Source organism: Littorina saxatilis, unplaced genomic scaffold, assembly GCF_037325665.1.
Source record: "Littorina saxatilis isolate snail1 unplaced genomic scaffold, US_GU_Lsax_2.0 scaffold_294, whole genome shotgun sequence".
In the NCBI taxonomy this organism is placed as follows: domain Eukaryota; kingdom Metazoa; phylum Mollusca; class Gastropoda; order Littorinimorpha; family Littorinidae; genus Littorina; species Littorina saxatilis.
Genome location: NW_027126812.1, coordinates 83,233 through 107,050, shown reverse-complemented (window position 1 = coordinate 107,050; position 23,818 = coordinate 83,233). Strand labels below are relative to the sequence as shown.

At 43.2% G+C, this 23,818-nt stretch overlaps 2 protein-coding genes and 1 long non-coding RNA gene across 4 annotated transcripts; 1 reads left to right on the top strand and 2 right to left on the bottom strand.

Moving 5' to 3' along the window:
- The first annotated feature begins 5,926 nt into the window (after positions 1–5,926).
- LOC138955306 (uncharacterized) lies at positions 5,927–8,623 on the top strand. The gene is made up of 2 exons (XR_011452183.1): positions 5,927–6,157; positions 6,721–8,623. It is a non-coding gene; the product is annotated as an uncharacterized lncRNA (long non-coding RNA).
- LOC138955305 (uncharacterized) lies at positions 8,564–11,115 on the bottom strand. 2 transcript variants are annotated; one of them, XM_070326931.1, is made up of 2 exons: positions 10,783–11,115; positions 8,564–10,190 (listed from the first exon to the last, which is right to left on the bottom strand). In XM_070326931.1, the coding sequence occupies exons 1-2, from the start codon at positions 10,985–10,987 to the stop codon at positions 8,875–8,877; spliced, it is 1,521 nt and encodes a 506-aa protein (XP_070183032.1). In that variant the 5' UTR covers positions 10,988–11,115; the 3' UTR covers positions 8,564–8,874. The 2 variants fall into 2 exon arrangements, 1 of the variants encoding a protein (XP_070183032.1); XR_011452182.1 differs by having other exon boundaries at positions 10,060–10,190; positions 10,778–10,914.
- Positions 11,116–13,242: 2,127 nt separating this feature from the next.
- LOC138955304 (KRAB-A domain-containing protein 2-like) lies at positions 13,243–17,732 on the bottom strand. The gene is made up of 3 exons (XM_070326930.1): positions 16,283–17,732; positions 13,683–14,450; positions 13,243–13,396 (listed from the first exon to the last, which is right to left on the bottom strand). The coding sequence occupies exons 1-3, from the start codon at positions 17,052–17,054 to the stop codon at positions 13,269–13,271; spliced, it is 1,668 nt and encodes a 555-aa protein (XP_070183031.1). The 5' UTR covers positions 17,055–17,732; the 3' UTR covers positions 13,243–13,268.
- Between the last annotated feature and the right edge of the window lie 6,086 nt (positions 17,733–23,818).

Sequence of the window (23,818 nt, the reverse complement as noted above, 5' to 3'; positions counted from 1 at the left end):
ATCTCGTAACAGTTCGCTGATATCTTCATTCGCGAATGGCAGTGGGTCTTCCTCCTCAACAGCAGGCTGAGCTGCGCCCATTCTCCATTCGAAATCAGGGTCATCAGGACGTCTCGCACCCCCAATATTCCCAATTAGTAGATCGTACAAGGGCTTCTTCAGGCAGACGGCCTCAACTTCTCCGGTGAAGTATGGAGTATCGATCTGGATTTTTACCACTGGTGCCTTCACGCATTTGCTGTCAGCCATGAGCGTCCACTTGAAGTCACCAGTGAACTTCTCTGTCGGCACCAAATCCTCTTTGACGATGACCCCATTGCAGCCCGAATCTCTGAGAACAGTCACTTCCTGCTTCTCAACAAATCCCTTCGACACGGGCATGTTCGACACTGACACAGCTGCGCTGGCGACGACAGAGATTGACCTGCCATTGGCGAGTAGAAGATGGCCATCAGATATACATTCTTCCACGTCCGATGGTGTAGCCACTTGCTCGGCAGCCCTTGGAAGTATGACGCTGCTCGCACATACTTGTTGGTTCGAGCCACTCGTTTGCCTCTTGTTGTCGTAATATCTCCGTCGATGTTCTTGCGCTTTGTCATTGACATGTCCGTTATTTTTCTTTTGGGGACAGTTGGCGACTCGGTGGCCCTTGGCATTGCAATGGAAACACGTTATGTTCTGCCCTTCATTGGATGATGGTGCGGACTCAGTTTGTCCCTTGGCAGGTTGGTTTCCCTGGTTCCCGCTCTTCTGGAAAGGTTTCGATGACTTTGACGTCCCCAGGGTCCTTCCATGAGCAATGAGATAACGCTCAGCAGCATCAGTAATGTCCTTCAAACCCCGCAGTTTTTGCTCTTCCAAGCGGGTCGCCAGGTCCTTCGGGCAGGCATTAAGGAACTGCTCCTTCACGATCAAGTCCCGCAGACTCTCATATGACTGCTCTTCACCTGATAACTCCACCCACTTCTGCAGGTATGACGACAGGCGCTCCACAAACTGGCTCGGTGTCTCTCCAGACAATGGCTGGCATTCGCGGAAGCGTTGACGGTAGCCCCTTTCAGTGAAGTTGTAGCAACGCAACAGAGCTTCCTTCAGTACATTATAGTCTCTGGCGTCATCGTTTGAGAGTCTAGTGTAGACCTCAAGTGCTGCCCCAGTCAAATGTGCGCTGAGTAGAATCGCCCAGTCGTCGCGCTGCCATCTAGCACTCTCAGCGAACCTCTCGAATCTTGCAAGGTAGCAGTCGATCTGGTCCTTCCCGTCAGCGAATGCTGGAAGTTTCGGTGCCCTGTGTAACATTTGCTGCTGGTTATCTCTTTGGCGTGGTGCCTCGTGCTCATTTTGAACACGCACCATTTCTGTCTGAAGCTCTAAGCGCTTCATCTCAATTTCTATCTGGAGCTCCAAGCGTTTCAGCTCAATTTGCCTTTCTTCACGCTGTGCTTCTCTTTCTCTTTCTTCACGCTGCGCCTGTCTTTCTTCACGCTGCGCTTGTCTTTCTTCACGCTGCGCTAGCAGTTGTGTCTGGGACTCGACGAACTCCGTCAGCTGCTTGCCTTTCAGTCCCAGTTCAACTCCTTTTGCCCAGAACTCAGCCATTCTGGTCTTTTCCGGTGCGTTCGTCTGTATTCTTTCACAGACACGAACGTAGACGAATGTAGTCTTCTAAAAGAACACAGTCTCTACTGCACCTCCGATGCTTCTCTCGTCGCTGTTCACCTTCGTAGACGCAGGCTGCCACCCTCCTCGTCTAACGTGACGGCGCACTCTGCTCACGATACGTACACGACGTACCCCAGTCGTATTTCGTAGTATTAATGCACTAGCTCCGCGACGAAGTCCGTCTCGTCCAAACGGCAGCTAACCTCTGTAATCCCGATACACTCCGGCGTCGCTCACCGTACCGAGCTGCGGCGATTACCAAACTCTTCACCAGTCACACCGAATCCACGGTTCCGTAGTCTCAATACTGATCCCTCAGGATACACCCGATTGATGGCTACCTCCTGTGACTGTCTTGACACTGGTCCTTGTTACTGGAAAACCCTTGGCGTTAAACGTAGATCCTTGGCTTGGCCCCCAATTGTTACACGACACTTGAGATTGCCACAAGTTCTCAAACGTCGTATAGTTGTGTTCTTTTATTCTACGTCGCCCGTCTTCGCAGCAACAGAAAACAACTCGTCAAATTGAGTTCGAGGATTTATTCAGCATTCAATACATACAACTGCACATCGTAGCAGAACTCAAATAGAAGCCTTTTTTAACATTCAAATCGCGCTGGCATATATAGTAAATACTCAATCTCGAGAATATTCCAGACCGAACATGATACAACTACATACATTATACGAGCCGTGCATGGACTAAACTAGCGACATTCTCTTATGACGTACATCAAAAGCGCCGACACACTCAATCCGAACGAACGCCACGAACTCACGACTAAAACAGCATGGTAAACAACTTGTTTTGACAGGACTAGAAAGTTCACCTGCATTCTCGTCCAAGCATAAATATCGTGTTTACAAAATATAATATCGGTACTTTCCCACAAAGTACAAATAAGTCAACTACATGCAACACACAAAACTGAACCAAAGCTCAGCAACGGTAGCGTTTCCTAACACACAGTTAATAAGTGTCTACCTATACCCGTGTGACTTGGAATAATAGGCCGTGAAAGGTAATTATGCGCCGAAATGGCTGCAATCTACTGGCCATATAAAATTTCATCTCACACGGCATCACTGCAGAGCGCCTAGAACTGTACCCACGGAATATGCGCGATATAAGCGTCATTGATTGATTGATTGATTGTGTGCGTGTGTGTCTGTATGTGCATGTATGTCTGTGTGTGTCTGTGTGCATGTGACCGTGTGTGTCAAAGTGTGTGTTTTAATGTATACCATTACCAATGACCATGTATGCTATGAACATTTTTTTTCTCCTCTTTGTCTGATTTAATAACCATGTTTTTATGTTTTTGCTTTGCTTCTTCTTCTGCTTTAATATTATGCACTGCTTAGTTAATTCCCTCTTGGGCGAGGGCTGGATGAAAAAAGATCTTTGCTGTATCTACTCCATTACCCTCGAAAAATAAAGTTGGTTCGTTCGTTCTCTCTCTCTCTCTCTCTCTCTCTCTCTCTCTCTCTCTCTCTCTCTCTCTCTCTCTCTCTCTCTCTCTCTCTCTCTCTCTCTCTCTCTCTCTTTTCTTCTCTTTCTCGTTTCTCTCTTTCTCAGTCTCATCTCTCTCTCACTCTGTCATGTTTTCTTTTCCTTCTTTGTTATTTTTGTTCCCTCCTCTCTCCCCCTCTCTCTCTCCCCCCTCCCCCCTCCTCTCTCTCTCCCCCTCTCTCTCTCTCTCTCTCTCTCTCTCTCTCTCTCTCTCTCTCTCTTTCTCCTTCTCCCCTACTAGTCACGCGAGTGTAACGCCGACCGGTGGTTTCTTGGCTTTAAATATTTGTGGTCTGCAGATTGATTGGTTTTATGAGTGTGTGTTAACTGTCCTAGACCGAACAATTTGATCAGTATTTTCCTTTGTGTGTACATACTATACCTTGCTTTTTACCCTTTGTCTTAGATATTTTTGTTTACCTATGGCTTTCGTGTCGGTGTGTTTGTTTGTTCGTACTCATAAACTAGTTTGCTATGTTTTTGTTGTTATTAATGTTTTGTTCATTTGTTCTTTTACCCCTGCAATGATGCAGAAATTGTTGTTTTACCTTGTCTATAAGGCTTTTATTAGCTAATGACAATAAAGTGTCAAAGCGTCTCTCTGTCTGTCTGTCTGTCTGTCTGTCTCTCTCTCTCTCTCTCTCTCTCTCTCTCTCTCTCTCTCTCTCTCTCTCTCTCTCACGCTTGATTATGAATGCGTTTAATTGACTTGTGTGTTTTCAGCCCGTGTGTGCTGGGCAACCTGTGGAACATCACTGACCGCGACATCGACCTCTTCTGTCTGGAGCTCCTCCACCTCTGGTTGGCTCACCAGGGGACACAACCACGCCTCTCGCTCGCCACCCTTGTGCAGAAAGCTCGCCGCGTCGTCAGGATACGCTGGCTCAATGGCTGTTCCCCCGTTGTGTATGGTCTGCCCATGTCTCTCAACCGTCCCAACAAATGACCATTTGAAAGGAACAGTTGGCACAAGATACGAGCTGCTCATTGCTAAGAGAATTCTGTTTGTGAATGGACTGCCCGAGTGTGTCACAATTCCCAGGAAATGATCATGCTGGTGATACTTGAAAAGAACAGTTTGCACAAGATGTGAGTTGGTGATCGCTGAGATAAATCTGTTTCGTATGGGCTGCAGTCGTCTCAACTGTAAGGCAAAAAAAAAAAAAATAGTCTGTTTACAATAACCCGACCGACCCTATTTTTTCGCGCGACCCTAGACTTGTTTTGGCATTTGGGGAAAAAAAAATCTTTGTTTTTTTGGCAAAATAACTTAAAAATATGCTTTTTTGGAGAAAAAAAAAATTCCAGACCTAGCGACCCTATTTTTGTGTGCCTATGTTACCGTAAACAGACCTTTTTTTTTTGGCCTAATAAGTTCACGAGATAATCATGATCTGCTTTGCTGTGTGAAGATTGGCTGTGATTCTCTTTCCCCAACAGAAGCAAGCCTGGCGACAGTTGCACGCGGAGAGAACAGTTTGTACAACAGGAGGTGGTTATTGTTGTGTTTTTTATCTTCATGTTTTAAAATTATCTCCACAACTTATAAAGTATACTTTTACACTAGAATTATGTTTAAACAAATCAAGTATGTATGTTTAATATTATTCTTATGAAGTTTTTTTTTTTTTTTTACAACTATTTAGAATAGAACAGGATGGATGTTTTGAATGTCAATCACTGGGAGCAGTCAGAAGAGTAAGAATTCTGTTTTGTTCTCACTATCATTTGCTTATGAAGATCATGATGTTGTTCCATTGCTTAGTCAGTCCTAGAAATAATGTCCTAGACCTGTCTTACCTTGCTGTTATTAGTATTTTTGCCCTCTTTCATTACGATGCTATGGTATTTCTGTGGGTCTCCACATGTGTTTGTTTATAAGGCGGAAGTGACCTCCCCTTGTACACAATAGGCCCTCAGAGGAAGCCTACGGACAGACTAGAATAGAACATGCACATAACACAGAAGGTCTGCACAGCACACTCACACACAGCAATACAGCACACCGTCTTGTACCTCCTTCTGCCCTGCCGAAGTCGGGGTATCCTTTTTAATCCATCGAACAATTAATATCCACAGCCATGTGTGTCTCCTGCCTCCGAACACACACGCTACAGAGCTCGACTCGATGTGCGCAGTTTCGTATAAAAACTATTTTCCAAAATTCCCCACTGTGTTTTATAAAATAATCATATCATGAAAGCACATACATTCTTATCTTAGTTGTTATGTATTCATTGTTAGCAAACATCGGCATTATTCATGTTTTACTTTAAACGCAATCATTGTTATTTATAGATCACAGGCACTTGATTAAAGTAGGTCACACACGTGTAAATGTTGTGCCCAGTCCTTGTTTTTGTTTCTGTTATTATTTTAGTTAGCAGGTCTAGTTGAGCACGTATTAAGTATCATGTACCCACTACTAGTCATTGTGCATTTTAGTTAATGGACTGATGATGTCATTTGTATGGAGTCGACGCACGTGCGAGGATATGTATGTGTGGGAGGGGGGGGGGGGGGGCGCGGGAGATGGAAGCTTGCTGTATGTTATGTAATGTATATATTGTGTGTGATACGTGGAAATGTGATACTATCTATTTGCATGTATGATACAGGTACAACTGTGATAATTGTAGGCTTCTACTAGTGATTACTGTGTGTGATACATGAAATGTGATATGATTTTATATGTTATACTCTTACTTTCTCCCAAGCGCAAGACAAATTCTTCTATGAAAATGAGCAGCTTAGCGGTTTTTCTCTCCCTTTGCCACCGCGTGGCGGCGCTGCGGTAAACTGGGGCCAAATCTAACTTCCTGCTTGCTAGGCTCACGTTCTACAAAACAACTTTTGCAGCTGATTTTTTACGCGCAAAGATGAAGAAATTCGGCGATATGTAGCTTTCTGATCTTCGGGATGAGTGTAGGAAACGAGGAGCCACAATTGACGGGCGTAAACAAGATCTTGTGGAGAGGTAAGTGAAAGAAAACTCATTTGTTTATCTCGGCTAGTCGTCTGCTACAGGCACAAGACAAACTATCGCTGCCTTTCTCATTCTGATTCTGCTTTAAATCGCGTTGTGTTGTAAACATTTTCAGGTGAAATCAATGTATTATGAAAGAAAGGGATTCAACGAACACCCAGTAGACACTATGGAAACAGAAGCAAAGACCGGAGAAATTAGGCAGCGAGTGGGAGACAAGCTAGATCAAGCTAGATCTATCTCAACTTCCCATCCCACTGCATTCACTGTTGAGATTGATAAACAATTTTGGCGAGAGAGAGAGAGAGAGAGAGAGAGAGGCCGGGGATGAAGTGGGGTGGGGTGAACTTTGTAACTGCAAAAAACAACTTGGAAACCGTTTGTTTTTGGTGTGAAAGTTCAACAGTGCAGCTTGTTATAAAACTGAAAGAGTAATGATCATAATAAAATATATGTGTTTTTGTGCTGTCTGACAGAGAACAAAATTACAGCTATGTACTTTGCTTCCATTTGTATCAAAATACTGTATTAATTAAATCTTCTTTTTTTTCCAGACTGGAAGCATACGCAAGAAACAGCAATTTTGGCAGGACAACAACCCTGGAGAAGGAGTAGGCAATGACAGTGCCTGACAGCAGTCTCTACAAGGACATCAACCTGGGCTCCCCGATACCAATCATCACAGAGAGAGGTGTGGCTGCCTACCTGTCCCACAACGGAGCAAAATTGACCACCATTGCAAAGGACATGTACAAGGAAAGGTACCTGACCCATTGTAGATTTGCACCTGGACACTCTAATAATTTTTTTATCAAATCTAAATGTCAGGCACAAATGAAGACGCAAGTTAATTACATTGTTGATGTTGAAATTGACGCTGATGTGGGCTACAGAGAGGACCAGGAGGCTACAATCCTCAAACTTTGGCCGTGTGTGTAAGTTAACAAGTAGAAGTGACATCACAGCTCTAGCAAAAAAATGGACATACAGACAGCCAACATGCAATGCACCCTCAATCAAACACGGACAGAAATACGAATTTAAAGCCCTACACAAATTTGCGGCAGCCACAGAGAAGACGATCAGTGTCTGTGGTTTGTATGTATGTAAAACTTATCCATTCTTGGGGGCGTCACCAGATGCTATTATTGAAGAAGAGGGTGGGTCGCAGTCAGTGGTGGAAGTGAAATGCCCCTTCAGTGCAAAAGATCTACCCATTTCAGAGAACAATGTTCCATACCTAGAAAGAAAAGTAAGGCTGCTACAAACTGAAAAAGTCGCATGACTATTTCTACCAAGTTCAAGGCCAGATGTGTGTAGGAGCACAGTTAGCATACTTTGTAGTGTACACTTTCAAAGACCTGGTGATACTGGAAATTCCAAAAGATGATGATTTCATCACATCAATGGTTGAGAAGTTGCAGCAGTTCTTTGACAACCATTTCAAACTTGCTCTACTTGAGACAAATCTGTACAGAGACTTTGTTGCTGATGAAACAGCTGAGGCCGAACAAGGTGAATCAGAGTGATGGACATGGTTGATTTCAGTCTTAAAATTTATAGTATCACCATGTTTTGAAAGTATTACTTGTTAGTGTATCACATAGATAACCCCCCCCCCCCCTCCCCACACACACTTTTTTTTGTATACTGAGCAAAACGTATACTGAACTCACCCCATACTTGAAACACTTTTTTTTTGTATAAAGAGTTTGTTTGTTACTGGCTGTAGGTGTGTAGTAAGTTAGTCTGCAACTTTGAATGTTATCTTGATAAAGTCAATGTTAAGTTTATATGGGTTAATTTAACAGACATCTGGTGACGCACCAAAGAATGGTACAAGTTTACAATATTTCTGAGATTGATGATTTTGCTTAAAGATAAACACACATAAGGTTGCAAAATTATGTATTGTGTTGGTGTGTGTTGCTAATGTTATTGTCAATCCGTAAAACAAAACACATTCAAAAAATCTCCCTCAGGCATACATGGTTAAACAAAACAGATTCTTCAAAGTAGGACACATTTATTTACACACCGTGAAACCTTGATCATGCAACAGTGAATATGTTCTGTAGATTAAAATAAAGAATGATAAAGCTATACCAAAAAAGAAAGCATTTTGAGATGCACAGAGCATAGTTGGTATGCGAGCATAGTTGGTATGCATATTGTGTGTGTGCACACAATGGATACTTATAAGTTATATGATTATTAATGATAAATCTCATTACTGTTTGGGTCTTGTAAGAACACAGACAATGTTAAACTGTATCCTGTTGGTGGTTGTTGGTAGCAGATACAATGTGAAGCTGAACAGTCTAATAGAGATTCTTAAAGTATATTTGAAATTACTGGTTGGCATGTTTTGTTTGTTATTAAATGGCATATGCCTTGGATTTGGATGAAATGGAAATTAATATGAAGTAAAGTTTCAAAGTAAATCCATGGAATTCTGTTTCAAGTGTTCAAAGTTTTTTTGAATGTGCGTGTGTCTGCTTTTTAAAGAAGAAAAAAAAAGGCTACCTTTCTTTGCCAGTAAGAAAACTTTGTAGTTTCAGATGTTTCAATGCTACTTCACCACATTCATTAAAAAAAATCACTGCCTGAATCTATATCTGTTATTTATTCACACATTTCTTTTCTTCATTGACTGAATGATAAATACAGATGGTGCTTTTGCCTTTTCAAATCCACTGGCATTGGTGTTACGCAAAGCGACTGACCACTGTTTTTCTGAAGTTACACAGATAAAAGCATACTGTGATGATTCTGGATGCAAGTCTTGTCTCTAACAGGTTAAGTTTATGTTGACAGATGGTGTAAACTTTGGCCATGCCAATTATTCTTTCAACATGCACCCTCTTGCTGGCAATTTTTCTGTCTTTTTGCAAGGTAGCAACACCTAGCCTGTTTTTCTTCTTAAAAAATGCTGGTATGTTGATCAGTACATTTCTTGGTGCAAAAATGTCTTGAACGTTAAATCCCTTGTCAGCCATAATGGAGTCCCCACTTTCACAAAGAAGGGGTAGTGGGCTGCGCTCAACAATCTGTCTGTCACTTGTGGAACCCCCATATGCATCAGACACATATGATGTTAGACCACTAGGGGTGACACCTACCAATACTTTTACTGTGTTGCCATGTTTATAGGTGGAGAAACTAGCTTTCTGTGCTCTTGGGTTTGATGGCTGTTTTACCCTCACTTCTGTCGCATCAACAATGACCCTTGTGGTAGGAAATTTGAGTTTAAAATCTGTCGGGCAGAAGTGGGTTACTAAATGACGATCTGGCCACCAATTTATTTCTCCCCACTGAAGGTAGCAGAAGTTTACCCATGTTACAAAAACATTCTGCACAGTAAACTCTGACACACCAAACATTCTTGCTAATTCAATATGTGGGTAATGCCGCCTCAATTTAACGAGCATCAAAAGGAACTGATTTTCAACAGACAAACAAGCACAAGATTTAGAATAAGCATATTTGAGACAGTTAATGTTTTCACCCAGAGACCAAAGGGCATGCTGGAAAATAGAGTAGCTTTCAAGTCCTGTGTAATGATGCACAAATTTGTCAGAGTGTTTGATAGAATCAATACATAAGTAGGGCTGTTGCACACTGTTGATGCCCTTGGTTCCTTGGCAAGCTTGTACTGTCTCGACTTGAGGTCCAAATTCATGGCTGGTTGTAGTACTACTAGTAGGGAAAAAATAGCTATCTGTTGAAGAACAGGGTGCAGGGTTACTTTCCACAGTGTCAGATCCATTGACTTCAGTAGAATCAATCTCCACTTCAGCTTCAATAATAAATTCTTCATCTTGTATAATTATGTCAGGTTCATAACTTTCATTCTCCTCTGCATGAAGGCTTTCCCACTCAGCAGCTTTTTTTGCAGTTTGGAGTTTTCGTCGCTTCGACAGTCTTTCCTCTCTGCTGTTTTGAGCTGGGGTCCTGATTTTGGTCCAATGGAAGATGCTTGGTACTGCCGTCTTCTTTAGATATTTCTGTTTCCGCGGCAACCCTGCAAATTAACACATTCATAAGTACAACTTCTTCTTCTGGTTCGGTGAAAAATCCCTGTACAGGGCAATTACTTCACGTTTGGTGGTGCGCTGCAGCTATAAGAAAGGAAAATAAAATAATATAAACGGGGCCTAGAACACACGGACGGACAGACGAGCGAACAGACAACTAAACACGTACACACTGTCAGTTTTCACGTCTCTTGATTGAGCGATATTGACTTGCTTGGAACTGCCAGGGGTATGAGCCCCAGCCAACGTACCCTCAATCCGTCAACAACCCTACTTTGACAGTGACTAAGATAATTATATAGGTTATTTTATGGGAAAGGGGGGAGGAGGGGATTTTTCTGAACGTACAGGAGGGGGAGGGAGAGGTAGCGACTTGTGCAGGGTGAGGGCAATCCTGAGCCAGGACTCAATGTTCTAAAAATACCGGGAGAAAAACACCGGTAAAAACACGTAAAGTGTGTGAATTTCGTAACAGAACAATTTAGCAGTGTGTCCCGAACCACAAACTGAATGTTAAAGCGTTAATAGCCTCCGTCACTGACCAAAATCTGCGACCAAAACAATGTAAACATACCGTACCGTCAGTTCCAAAGTCCGAAGCATGGTAGTCACTTGGAAGAAAATGCTCCTTGCACACAATGCTGCAGTTGGTAGCCTTCCAATTCTTCTTCTCCTCCTCCCGCTTCACTGCAGTTTCCCATTGTTTGCGACGATTAGGATCCTTTGGAAATAGATGTCCCGATCGATTCGAACATCCGTAAACACAACAACATGTACTCGGCATTGTACACGCTGTGTACCAAAATGGCAGTGCGTCACTCAAGCGCCTGGCCCCAAATTACCGAGGCGACACCGCGCGGCGCCAAGGGCGATAATTTCAGCAAAGTCGACCATTGAAGCCAATAAAATTTGAGTTGAGTTGAGTTGAGGGGGTTCAGACAAGTCGGAAGTGCAGAATGTCCTCCTCTTCTAACCAAGGACAGGTCGGAAGTGCAGAATGTCTTCCTCTTCTAACTAAGGACAGGTCGGAAGTGCAGAATGTCTTCCTCTTCTAACCAAGGACAGGTCGGAAGTGCAGAATGTCTTCCTCTTCTAACCAAGGACAGGTCGGAAGTGCAGAATGTCTTCCTCTTCTAACCAAGGACAGGTCGGAAGTGCAGAATGTCTTCCTCTTCTAACCAAGGACAGAAAGATACAAGAAACTTTGAACTGCGTTTTTTTTTTTTTTTATCAATTTGTGGTGACGTCAACATGTGATTTCAGACAGAGACCAAGTTTCACAGGCTGAATATTCTTCAGTGTAACTACATGTGAGTTGTTAGAATGAACAAGTGATTTGAGAGACGCAAAGTTATTTTTCATTTTCATTTCATTTTTTCATTACTTTATTGTCCCATTGCTGGGAAATTCGGGTCGCTTCCTCCCAGTGGAAAGCTAGCAGCAACGGAGTCGCGCTACCCAAGTGTCTGCGTGTTTAAGTGTATTCAGCCACCTGCACTTATGGCAGAATGACCAAGGTCTTTTACGTGCCATTGTGATGACACGGGGGTGGGACATGGCTTCCGTCTCTGGGTCTGCACATAAAGTTGACCCGTGTCCGTCCCGGCCCGAATTCGAACCTGCGACCTTTCGATCACAAATCCAGTGCTCTACCAACTGAGCTACCGGTTAAATCATCACCATCATCAATATTCAACTGAAGAGTATTGTTGCATGCGAGTTGTTACTGTTAGAATGAACAATCACAACATGAGAAATGACGGGTGACGGAGGCCGGGTAGCAGTCAACTACGGGAAACTCTATTTATTTGTCAGTATTTATTTTTAACATGATTAAGTCATTTGTGTAGCTGTTCTGTGTGTTCTGGGCCACTGGATCGACTTTGGCCGTTCTCTTGATTGTGTAGCTGTTCTGTGTGTTCTGGGCCACTGGATCGACTTTGGCCGTTCTCTTGATTGTGTAGCTGTTCTGTGTGTTCTGGGCCACTGGATCGACTTTAGCCGTTCTCTTGATTAGCTTTTATGTTCATTGTGTCAAGTGTGCTATTACAAGTTCCACATATATGTTGATTGTGTCAAGTGTGCTATTACAAGTTCCACATACATGTTAACATTGAATGAATTTCCATTTTGAAGTCACTTTATATATATATGTCACAGTAGAAACTAGAATTCAGTAGGATCCGGAATCCTACTAGTAGAGACTGGAATCTCAGTTTCTACTAGTAGATACTGGAATTCCAGTCTCAACTGGACTTTTTCAAGTTCAAACTGGAATTCCAGTATCTACTAGTAGATACCGGAATTCCACTTACAACTGGATTTTTTCCAGTTGAAAGTGGAATTCCGATATCTACTAGTAGAAACTGGAATTCCAGTTTCAACTAACAGCCAGTTCATGTTGGAATTCAGTTCAAATTGGAATTTCGCGATGGAGATGAATGTAGTTTCTTTTTTGTTTAAAATGAACAGTTGACTACTTTATTGAAAGCAAATCCATTGTTTAAAAAGACCCAACACCACAAACTGCATAGTCAAATCAATGAAAATCACATCAGACAACTTCAGGACATGTTCTTGCATTTCTTGCTGTGCGGGTGGCATTTGGTGCCACATGCAAGTTTGGCATCTTTGCACGGACACCTCTTTGTCATGCACGCGCCTGTGCACGTACAGACGGACCTGGCGACAGCTCCACGGTTTTGCCAACCAGTTGATGACCTGGAGGCTTGAATGAGGGACACTTCCTTAAGAGTCTGTGGGTTTACCACATTGAGATGTGGGAGGACCACACTGCTCATGTCCACAAGCTCCACCCCCCGAAACCAGTTTTTAACAATTCCAGTCGGGCAATACACCCGATAGACAGAATCACCGCCCCTCATCTTTGATTCCAGAATCTTGCAGGTCAAGAGCCGCACGTCAGTGTTGGTCCTGTCGGCACTGTGAAACAAATAAAATGCAGTTGTATTTGCAACAGACATTTGCAGTCATTCTTCTTCTTCTCTGTTGGGAAATGTGACATGATAATGTGGCATGTATGTGTACACATTAATCACTGTGTACTAGTGTTTCGACGTTGAAGTGATACAGGAAGAAATTCTGAATAATTCATTGCAAAAACATACACTTGACCCATTTTGACAGGAAAGTTTTTTTTGAAAGTTGACTGCTTCTGAAGAACGGTCAGCACCTGTGAAACAAATGAACTGTAGTTGTATTTGCATCAAATCTGCCATTAATCCCCAGAGTCATTAACCCTTGCCAGTGCACCTCCCGTCTCCTGCATTGTCTATCATTATCAAAATTGTGTTCATCATTAGTTTGTTATGGCTGCAAAAGGGTTAATGTAATGGAATGTTACTCCTATTAATACGACTAATACAGTAATGGGCGTCAACTAGTCCAATGGTTGCATGGCCAATATCTCTAAAACACAAGATTTTTAAAACCAATTCAGATAGAAGCATACCACATACCAGCAGTTGAAGGTCCGGGAGTTGGCAAAGAATTGTTGACTGGCTGCAGAACTGTATCAAAGACCACTTCACTCCACACAGTGATTCTCTCGTCGTCCTCGCAGCTGATGTCACTCTGGCTCCCTGACTGCACAACTGCACTTCTCTGACTCACGGCTGTGTCTTCTTGACTCAGAACTACACGCCCCACATTGTCCAGCCACACTGACTGCACGACTGCACCATCATGATTCAATGACTCAACGACTGCACCTTCCTGACTCAATGACTCGACGACTGCACCTTCCTGACTCAATGACTCGACGACTGCACCTTCCTGACTCAATGACTCAACGACTGCATCTTCCTCACTCACTGACTGCACGACTGCACCTTCCTGACTCAATGACTCGACGACTGCACCTTCCTGACTCAATGACTCGACGACTGCACCTTCCTGACTCAATGACTCAATGACTGCATCTTCCTCACTCACTGACTGCACGACTGCACCTTCCTGCCTCATTGTGGGAAGCATAACAAGCAGATCATTTGGCAAATCTTCTTCACGCACAATACCCTGAGCTGCAAATTCCTCCCAAACAGCTTGGTCCGAACGTGGTTTCTGACCAAATACAAGTTCATACGGTGTTGTCCCAGTTGCACTTGAAACTGATGTGTTGATTGAGTGAACCACAGACTTTAATCCCCTGCTCCATTGTGGGCCATTGGTATCCATCCATTTGCCTAGTTTCAATTGTAGGTCTCCGTTCCCCCTCTCAATGCACCCTGCACACAGTGAAGCAATCCCAGTTGGATACTGTCACCTTAAATAGAGGCCTTTTCAAGCCTAGGCCACTGCACTATGTCTGTAGCCCATATTTCAGGTTGTAAAGCTGATTTATAAAGCTGCTAGAGCAGTTTTAATTTGAGAAGTCGAGTGTATCATTCATCGAAAGGTTCATGGTACTGTCACAGTACCATTAAAGGGGTATGAAAGACCTAAACCGGAAGTAGAATTCCTTGAACGGCAGCTGATACATTACTCTATGAACTCTCATTATCCAGAAAATTAAGCCTGAAAGCCTGGTATTCGCTGAGAAACATCGGAAAACGCAAAATCAAAATAAACAATCCTTATCCGGAAGTGGTAAAAAAACAACGTTTTATTATCAAAAGGGAAGTGTGGCTTCGCGTCGGACATTGAGTTGGAATCTTCCAGGCTTCTCCCATCACATGGGATGATAAGATTCAGCCTTTAGGACCACTTCCGGATAATAATTGTTTAATTTGATTTTGAGTTTTCCGATGTTTCTGAAGTAATACTGGACTTACAGGCTTGAAACTTTGGATAATGAGAGTTGATAAGGTAATGTATCAGCTGCCGTTCAAAGATTTCTACTTCCGGTTTAGGTCTTTCATACCCCTTTAAGTGCCATGACCATTTCGACCATTTGGTATCAATTGAACCGTTATGGTGTGTAGTTTTTGAAAAGTGATGTAGTTGCAGCACTTTAGTACAACATGCCAAATGAACCCCTTGTTGCCCCAAAACGTCAAAATTTTGAAAAGTTCACTCATTCCCCTAATTTTTAAAAATGGCACTGTGTATTTCACTTTAAATGCAGTTAGACAGGCTTAGGAGATCAAACAGACCCAAATCGGTAACGTTGGATAACATATCGTTAATTTTGAAGAAAAAATAAGTTGGAAAAATGAAAAATGGCATTTTTTCCATATTTCACAGACAAGAGGTTAATTTGGACTTTTATGTAAAATTGAGGCACACCAAAATCACTTTTCAAATTTTACACCCCCAGACGGTTAAAATAACATCTATTTATCCATGTTAATCCATAGTTTGACTGATGTGATGAGAACGTTTTACCAAATATTGCTCAAATTCCATAATTTTTTTTAATACTTTTGATATATTCCCAGTCTTAATAACGCAATCCCTTCTCAAAATGCCTTAAAATACATCTGTAAAGGTCAAGGAAGTCAAACAGATTCATAATATGTTTTTAAATTAAAATTCAAAGTGCCGTTTTCCAAAACTAGGGGAATGAGTGAAAACTTCAAAGTTTCCTGGTTTTGGTAACAAGGGGTTAATCTAGCATGTTGTACTAAAGTGCTGCAACTGCGACATTAGTTTTCAAAACCTGGACATCATAGCGGTTCAGTTCATACCCATTTTAGCTTGTTATACCGCCAGTAAAAAAAAAAATCACAATCACAATCACCACTATGGAAATTTTAGATTAGACCTATTGCGTTAAATTTCGGTTTCATATTCCATGTTACCACAGGTAGGTCTGCCTCATTAACCCTTTCACTGCCGGGGTGTTTCAATTCAATGTCAGTAAAATGTGAAAAATGATCCGATTACGAAAAAAGCTGAATGTTTATCTTTTGACAGATGCAACAGACAAAACATGTTACCACCGGTAGGTCTGCCTCATTAACCCTTTCACTGCCGGGGTGTTTCAATGCATGGTCACTCTTCGACAAGAATGTTTTCTCTAACTGGCTAGAGTGCAGGACGGGTATACCCGTCTTGTAGGCACTGTAAGGGTTAATTTTCATTTCTGAAAAAAATACAAATAAAAACGAACACTTACCCTGACTTTCAGGATGTCTTGGGCGTCCATGGATGATCACTGTTCCAGGCCACAGATCACACACTTCACGTATCACGTTCGCCGTGAATTCTCTGCCATTGTCACTCTGCAGGAGGCGTGGTGGTCCAAAGGTGCAGAATTGGTCGAACAGATGACCTGCTACCTCTGCTGCAGTCTTGGATTCCAAGGGATAGGCCCAAGAAAACTTCGAAAAACAGTCCCTTGCATGCAGGATCCATTTAAAGTCCCTGTCAGGCCTGCTGCGGAAGTCAATGAGGTCGATTTGGACTCTGAGTAGAAAAGACAGATTGATCATTGCCTTTCCAGATGGAAGTGATTTCACCACCTGGCGCTGCCTGCAGCTGGGACAGGTCTTCAGGAACACACTGACTGCTGAGTGGTGGACTCCTGCGTAGTTTGCTTTGATTTCCGCCCACGTTTTATCCCTTCCCCCATGGCCAACATGAACGTGACATCGCGCAATTGTCGCAAACAATTCCTCTCTGGTCACAACCGGGCAGTTGGTTTTCTGGCAACATAGCATTGTCCTTGCCCCCACAACTTGTAATTTATAATGCTTTGCACACCTGTACTTGAATTTGGCACCTTCTGGACATTGCTGGCCCTTGTTCAGTTGCAGAGCTTTCACTATTTTTGTGTACTTCTCTTGGGCAATGCAGAAACATTCTCGTTTGCTGTCATCAAGACTCCGTATGTGTGCTTCTAAAAGAGAATAAAACAGAGTTTTCTGATCCTCTGACTCGGACTCCATCTTCAATCTTGACTGCTGTCTGTCACTGACACTTCACTCTGATCAACTGATCAAGACTCACTGTGAATAGAAGGGCCTCGGTTGTTCCATATTACTCTGGCTGGAGAACATTGGTCACTTTATTTGCAACAACAACTCAGATTCACGTGAAGAAGTCATTGTCACATCTAAGCTTTGTTTTCAAGTTGAACCCTCTCTGTGGATATGATCCCAGTTTCTTTTTCAGTTTTCAAATAATTCCAATTTCCATATTACTCTGGCTGGAGAACATTGGTCACTTTATTTGCAACAACAACTCAGATTCACGTGAAGAAGTCATTGTCACATCTAAGCTTTGTTTTCAAGTTGAACCCTCTCTGTGGATATGATCCCAGTTTCTTTTTCAGTTTTCAAATAATTCCAATTTAAACTGAATTCCAACATGAACTGGCTGTTAGTTGAAACTGGAATTCCAGTTTCTACTAGTAGATATCGGAATTCCACTTTCAACTGGAAAAAATCCAGTTGTAAGTGGAATTCCGGTATCTACTAGTAGATACTGGAATTCCAGTTTGAACTTGAAAAAGTCCAGTTGAGACTGGAATTCCAGTATCTACTAGTAGAAACTGAGATTCCAGTCTCTACTAGTAGGATTCCGGATCCTACTGAATTCTAGTTTCCCCTGTGACATATACATGTGTTTTTAACCTGTTGGTTGTGAACTTTCTGTGGGATATCATATGTTTTGTTGACGATGAATTTTGCCTTTCATTCTTCTTCTTCTTGTTGATCACACTCTATATTGTCAGGCCTGACAGCGAGACGAATGATGCTGTATGCCTTTCATTAAACTGTAAATAAAAAATAAAAAATATATTGGAAATTTGCAGTGTTCACCGGTGATTTGTAGACTGCTTATTTTTTTTAACTTTTGTAAATGCATGGTTGTAACACTTTTTAGGAGCAGACCACTCCTTAAATCATCACCATCATCAATATTGATAGTTTATAGTTCAATATCTTTGTACTTGTTAGTTCTGATGACAGAAATTTCTGCATGCTAAAGAATTAAGGAGATTTCTATAGCGCATAACTAAATGCACTATTTACCGTGGAATGCCTGAGAAACAGTCATTAAGAAACCCTGTATGTTGTTGTGCTGTCCGGTATTCTCTGTTCAACCTGCTGTCCAGTATTCTCCTTCGTGTATTGTCATTCTCTGTTCAACCTGCTGTCCGGTATTCTCCTTCGTGTATTGTCATTCTCTGTTCAACCTGCTGTCCAGTATTCTCCTTCGTGTATTGTCATTCTCTGTTCAACCTGCTGTCCAGTATTCTCCTTCGTGTATTGTCATTCTCTGTGCAACCTGCTGTCCAGTATTCTCCTTCAAGTATTGTCATTCTCTGTTCAACCTGCTGTCCAGTATTCTCCTTCGTGTATTGTCATTCTCTGTTCAACCTGCTGTCCGGTATTCTCTGTTCAACCTGCTGTCCAGTATTCTCTGTTCAACCTGCTGTCCAGTATTCTCTGTTCAACCTGCTGTCCAGTATTCTCTGTTCAACCTGCTGTCTGGTATTCTCTGTTCAACCTGCTGTCCAGTATTCTCTGTTCAACCTGCTGTCCGGTATTCTCTGTTCAACCTGCTGTCCAGTATTCTCTGTTCAACCTGCTGTCCGGTATTCTCTGTTCAACCTGCTGTCCAGTATTCTCGGTTCTGTCCAGTATTCTCTGTTCAACCTGCTGTCCAGTATTCTCTGTTCAACCTGCTGTCCGGTATTCTCTGTTCAACCTGCTGTCCAGTACTCTCTGTTCAACCTGCTGTCCAGTATTCTCTGTTCAACCTGCTGTCCAGTATTCTCTGTTCAACCTGCTGTCCAGTATTCTCTGTTCAACCTGCTGTCCAGTATTCTCTGTTCAACCTGCTGTCCAGTATTCTCTGTTCAACCTGCTGTCCGGTATTCTCTGTTCAACCTGCTGTCCAGTATTCTCCTTCGTGTATTGTCATTCTCTGTTCAACCTGCTGTCCAGTATTCTCCTTCGTGTATTGTCATTCTCTGTTCAACCTGCTGTTCAGTATTCTCCTTCAAGTATTGTCATTCTCTGTTCAACCTGCTGTCCAGTATTCTCCTTCGTGTATTGTCATTTTCTGTTCAACCTGCTGTCCGGTATTCTCTGTTCAACCTGCTGTCCAGTATTCTCTGTTCAACCTGCTGTCCAGTATTCTCTGTTCAACCTGCTGTCCAGTATTCTCTGTTCAACCTGCTGTCTGGTATTCTCTGTTCAACCTGCTGTCCAGTATTCTCTGTTCAACCTGCTGTCCAGTATTCTCTGTTCAACTTGCTGTCCAGTATTCTCTGTTCAACCTGCTGTCCAGTATTCTCTGTTCTGTCCAGTATTCTCTGTTCAACCTGCTGTCCAGTATTCTCTGTTCAACCTGCTGTCCGGTATTCTCTGTTCAACCTGCTGTCCAGTATTCTCTGTTCAACCTGCTATCCAGTATTCTCTGTTCAACCTGCTGTCCAGTATTCTCTGTTCAACCTGCTGTCCAGTATTCTCTGTTCAACCTGCTGTCCAGTATTCTCTGTTCAACCTGCTGTCCGGTATTCTCTGTTCAACCTGCTGTCCAGTATTCTCTGTTCAACCTGCTGTCCGGTATTCTCTGTTCAACCTGCTGTCCAGTATTCTCTGTTCAACCTGCTGTCCGGTATTCTCTGTTCAACCTGCTGTCCAGTATTCTCTGTTGCAACCTGCTGTCCGGTATTCTCCTTCGTGTATTGTCATTCTCTGTTCAACCTGCTGTCCGGTATTCTCCTTCGTGTATTGTCATTCTCTGTTCAACCTGCTGTCCGGTATTCTTCTTCGTGTATTGTCATTCTCTGTTCAACCTGCTGTCCAGTATTCTCCTTCGTGTATTGTCATTCTCTGTTCAACCTGCTGTCCGGTATTCTTCTTCGTGTATTGTCATTCTCTGTTCAACCTGCTGTCCGGTATTCTCCTTCGTGTATTGTCATTCTCTGTTCAACCTGCTGTCTAGTATTCTCCTTCGTGTATTGTCATTCTCTGTTCAACCTGAGTTGTTGGGAAGGAGTGTAGCACGTGGTAATGGTTTTGCGTTTATCAGTTTGTACATCTGTCAGTTTTCATCTTTTCTAATTAGTACTACATGTACTGTAATGACAGCTTGTTCATGCAGTGAGGCTTCATTGTTTTGATCATGGGAAGATGGTTGTCTCAAGATAATTACTCACTGTAATATCTAAATCATTGTCATGGTTTTAAATGATAGTACTCTAAACATGTTAAAAACAGAAGAAATAGTAACTCCCCAAATTGTGCTGTCTTTGTCTTGGCCAGTAAAGATTTCTTTGTCTTGGCCAGTAAAGATTTCTTTGTCTTGGCCAGTCAAGATTTCTTTGTTTTTTTTAACATTGCCTCATGTATTTATTTATTTTTTAAGAGTACTAAGTTAACTTATTAAAGAAGTACCTCTTTGTAATTGTCAGAGCTATGTCTTACTCATACTCATTGCAATACTACAGGCAAATCCAGCTAACTCACAAACGATTAAGTCAAAAATTCGCTTAGCACACAAAGAAATTCTGGTCCGGAATTATCCCTCTTTATCTATGTGTACAAAGTACCCTCAGCTCGAAATGGGATTTCTCTTACGTAAGTCGAAAGACGGATAGCACACAACAGAAAGTCAGTCCCAAAGACAAAGTTTACTCTATATTTACTACAGCAACTCGAAACACGAAACTTGGCGTCTCACACTAGCGCATTGTGTAACCTTATTCCCTTCTTCTCTACACGGACGCCACACCGACTGGTCAGTCGGCTCGCAATAAAGTATGAACTGAAGTTAGGAGGGGGCGAGGAGTAAGGAGGGGGCGAGGAGTAAGGAGAATTATCCAACTCCAAGAAAACATTCTGAAAAAGGCAGGGAAGTGGTGACAAGGCAGTGAACGCACTCACCATGCACTGACATCATACGAAAGCAGCCACACAAACACAGCACAGAGGCAGAGGCAGAGGCAGGTGTGCAGATGCTTTGTGAGAATAAGCGTTGAAAACCAGTTTGAATAAAAAAAACCAGCAGATAGAGCCGCATGTCATAATCATTCTTCTTGTCTGGCTTTATTGACTGCATGCCGATCTTGTGGCAGTGACTTTTCACTCTTCAGTCGGACTGTACACAAACCGCTCTCACTTTCCCTCACTGACTACCCTAAGCCCTGACAACTGATCCTTGGAAATTGTTTGGAAGAGTACACCTCTCTATTTCTCTCCAATGCTCTTCCTGCTGACTTCAGTGACACCGGACACCCCACTGAGTTTAGCCAGCTACCCCCCCCCCCCCTCTCTCTCTCTCTCTCCCCCCAGCCATGTACTGTTTGGTGCTGTGGCCAGAGAGGTGTCACCGGCTAATTGAGGCCAGCTGCACCGTGTTCACTCAGAGCAAAACTAGTTGACTGTGTCTAACTTTTGACAAAGCAACACAACTGAAGGGTTCACAGATTAGGTAACCGACTCACTGGTCAAGGCTGCAGGGAAACAAGAGTATCTTGTCAATGAAAGAGGTTACACACAGATACGCGATGCTGAGAACGGTGGCCGATTTTTCACTCTCTTTCTCGGAGGGCCTTCATCATTGCAGGGACTGCTGTAAAGAAATGCTTGCTCAGAAACTAACTCTTTTTGCATTGAAACATGCACCAGAACTGGTGGACACCATCGACAATGTCAAACATGAAATCGAAGCAGTTTGCTTGAGGAAACGGTCGTCAGCAACTCAAACTTCTCTTTTTTTTTTGGAGAAAATCTGAGGTGACTTTCTTTGTGGCCCCGCCCCCTCCCTCTGTAAGGACCCCCCTCCATAAGGACCGATTTTTGTCAACATTTTCAAGGTCGCTAGAGAGGGGTTCCACTGTACTATGACCAAGTCGAAATCTTCAATTTCGTCTTATCCGGATTTGCCTGTATTACTCAAGGTATGTATTCACTGGCTATTTGTGACCAGTATATTTATAAAGTGCATGCAGTGAACAACTTGTACAATGTATACTGTGCACAAAAAATATCGCATAGTTAGTTTGATGAATAATTTTATTGACATTTCATTCTTTCGAACAAACAATACATAAGTCGGACAGAAAAGTTTTTGAGCTTTTTCGATAGATGCATGTCTTTATTTGCTGGACTTTGCAGTTATTCATTGAGCGTGACCTTCACACAAACCAAGGTCAAAGTCAGTAACGAGTATGGCTTCCACGTGAGTCAATTTCAGCCTGGCATCTCCTTGGCATGGAAGCAATGAGTCTTCGCAAAGTCTGTTGGGGAATGTTGTCCCACTCTTGCTGTAAGGCCTGGAAGAGTTGTCTCCTGTTGGGAGGGGCGTTAACTCTCGCATTGAGCTTTCTTCCCAGTTCATCCCATGCAAGTTCAATTGGGTTCAAATCTGGGGAGAGAGAGGGCCAGGGCAGAGTGTTTACGTTGTTGGCGGCCAGGAAGTTTGTGGTGAGTCTGGCGGTGTGGGGTCTGGCGTTATCATGCTGGAACTGAGCCCGTGGCGCGGCCAGGAGGGGCAGGGTGTGTGGCTGCAGAATATCCTGCACGTAGTGCTGGGCGTTCAGGCGGCCTGGAACTTCCACAAACTGTCTCCTGCCAGTGTTGGTGATGGTCCCCCACACCATCACTCCCCCACCACCATGAGGAGGCGCCTCATCTACGCACTGCTGGTGGTAGCGCTCTCCTTGCCTCCTGTACACCCTCCTCCTGCTGTCGTGATGTTGCAGGAGGAAATAAGACTCATTGCTGAAGACAACGTGGCGGCGCCAGTTGTTGGCAAGGGTCCACTGGAGGTGCTGGTTCGCCCACTGCATCCTGGCCTAACAATGGCGGCGAGTCAGGACGTTACCCCGGAGTGGCCTGTAAGCGTGTAGACCAGTTGTATGCAGGCGGTTCCGGACGGTCTGCACGGAGATGCGACGGCCATCAGACAGTGCCCTAGCGGTCACCGAGGCTGACTCAACCGATGCCTGAGATGGGTGACCCGGATGTAGCGATCTTGCGCCTGTGTCGTCACTCTAGGTTGTCCTGGCCTTGGCGCGGGAGCTGACGACCCAGTTTGTTGAAAACGGCGCCAGAGGCGAGAGATGGTGCTCTGGGACACCCGCAGGGCTCTGGCAACCTCGGATTGGCTCTGGCCTGCTTGAAGGCGGCCAAGGGCGTTCTCTCGTACTGAAGCGTTGAGTTGTGACATTTTTCATTTCCTCAGGGAATGGCTGCATCAGTCAGAATTGCTTCGCTTGTTATTGCATAAGTTGGCACATGAGTTCAGCTAACCTTACGCGAAATTTCGAGAGAAATCTAAAAAAAAAACGTGCAGTACAGGAGCACAAAACAACAAAATGTGCTTTTTGGCCTCAAAATGCACATCTTGCACATGCGCGGTGAATGTTGGTCCCTCAATCGACTATCGGGTTCAACTGAACTGCAAAAGCTAGTTTCGAGGCGTTCCAATCAGAATGTTTGTCTGGGACTTAGAACTATTCACCTATGCGATACTTTTTTTGCACAGTATATCATTTTGCGTGATTTGATGTGAGTGATATGAATAAAGTGTGGAAATGGCTGCTTTCTTCCTGTCCATAATTTATTTCAGGACAGAGAGTGTCGTGTGAAGTATGGACAAAATTATTGGACAAAACTGCCACAGCCAACAAGTTAGACAACAATAACACACACAACTCCATGCAAGATGAAAAGTTGGTTCTTTGCTCTTC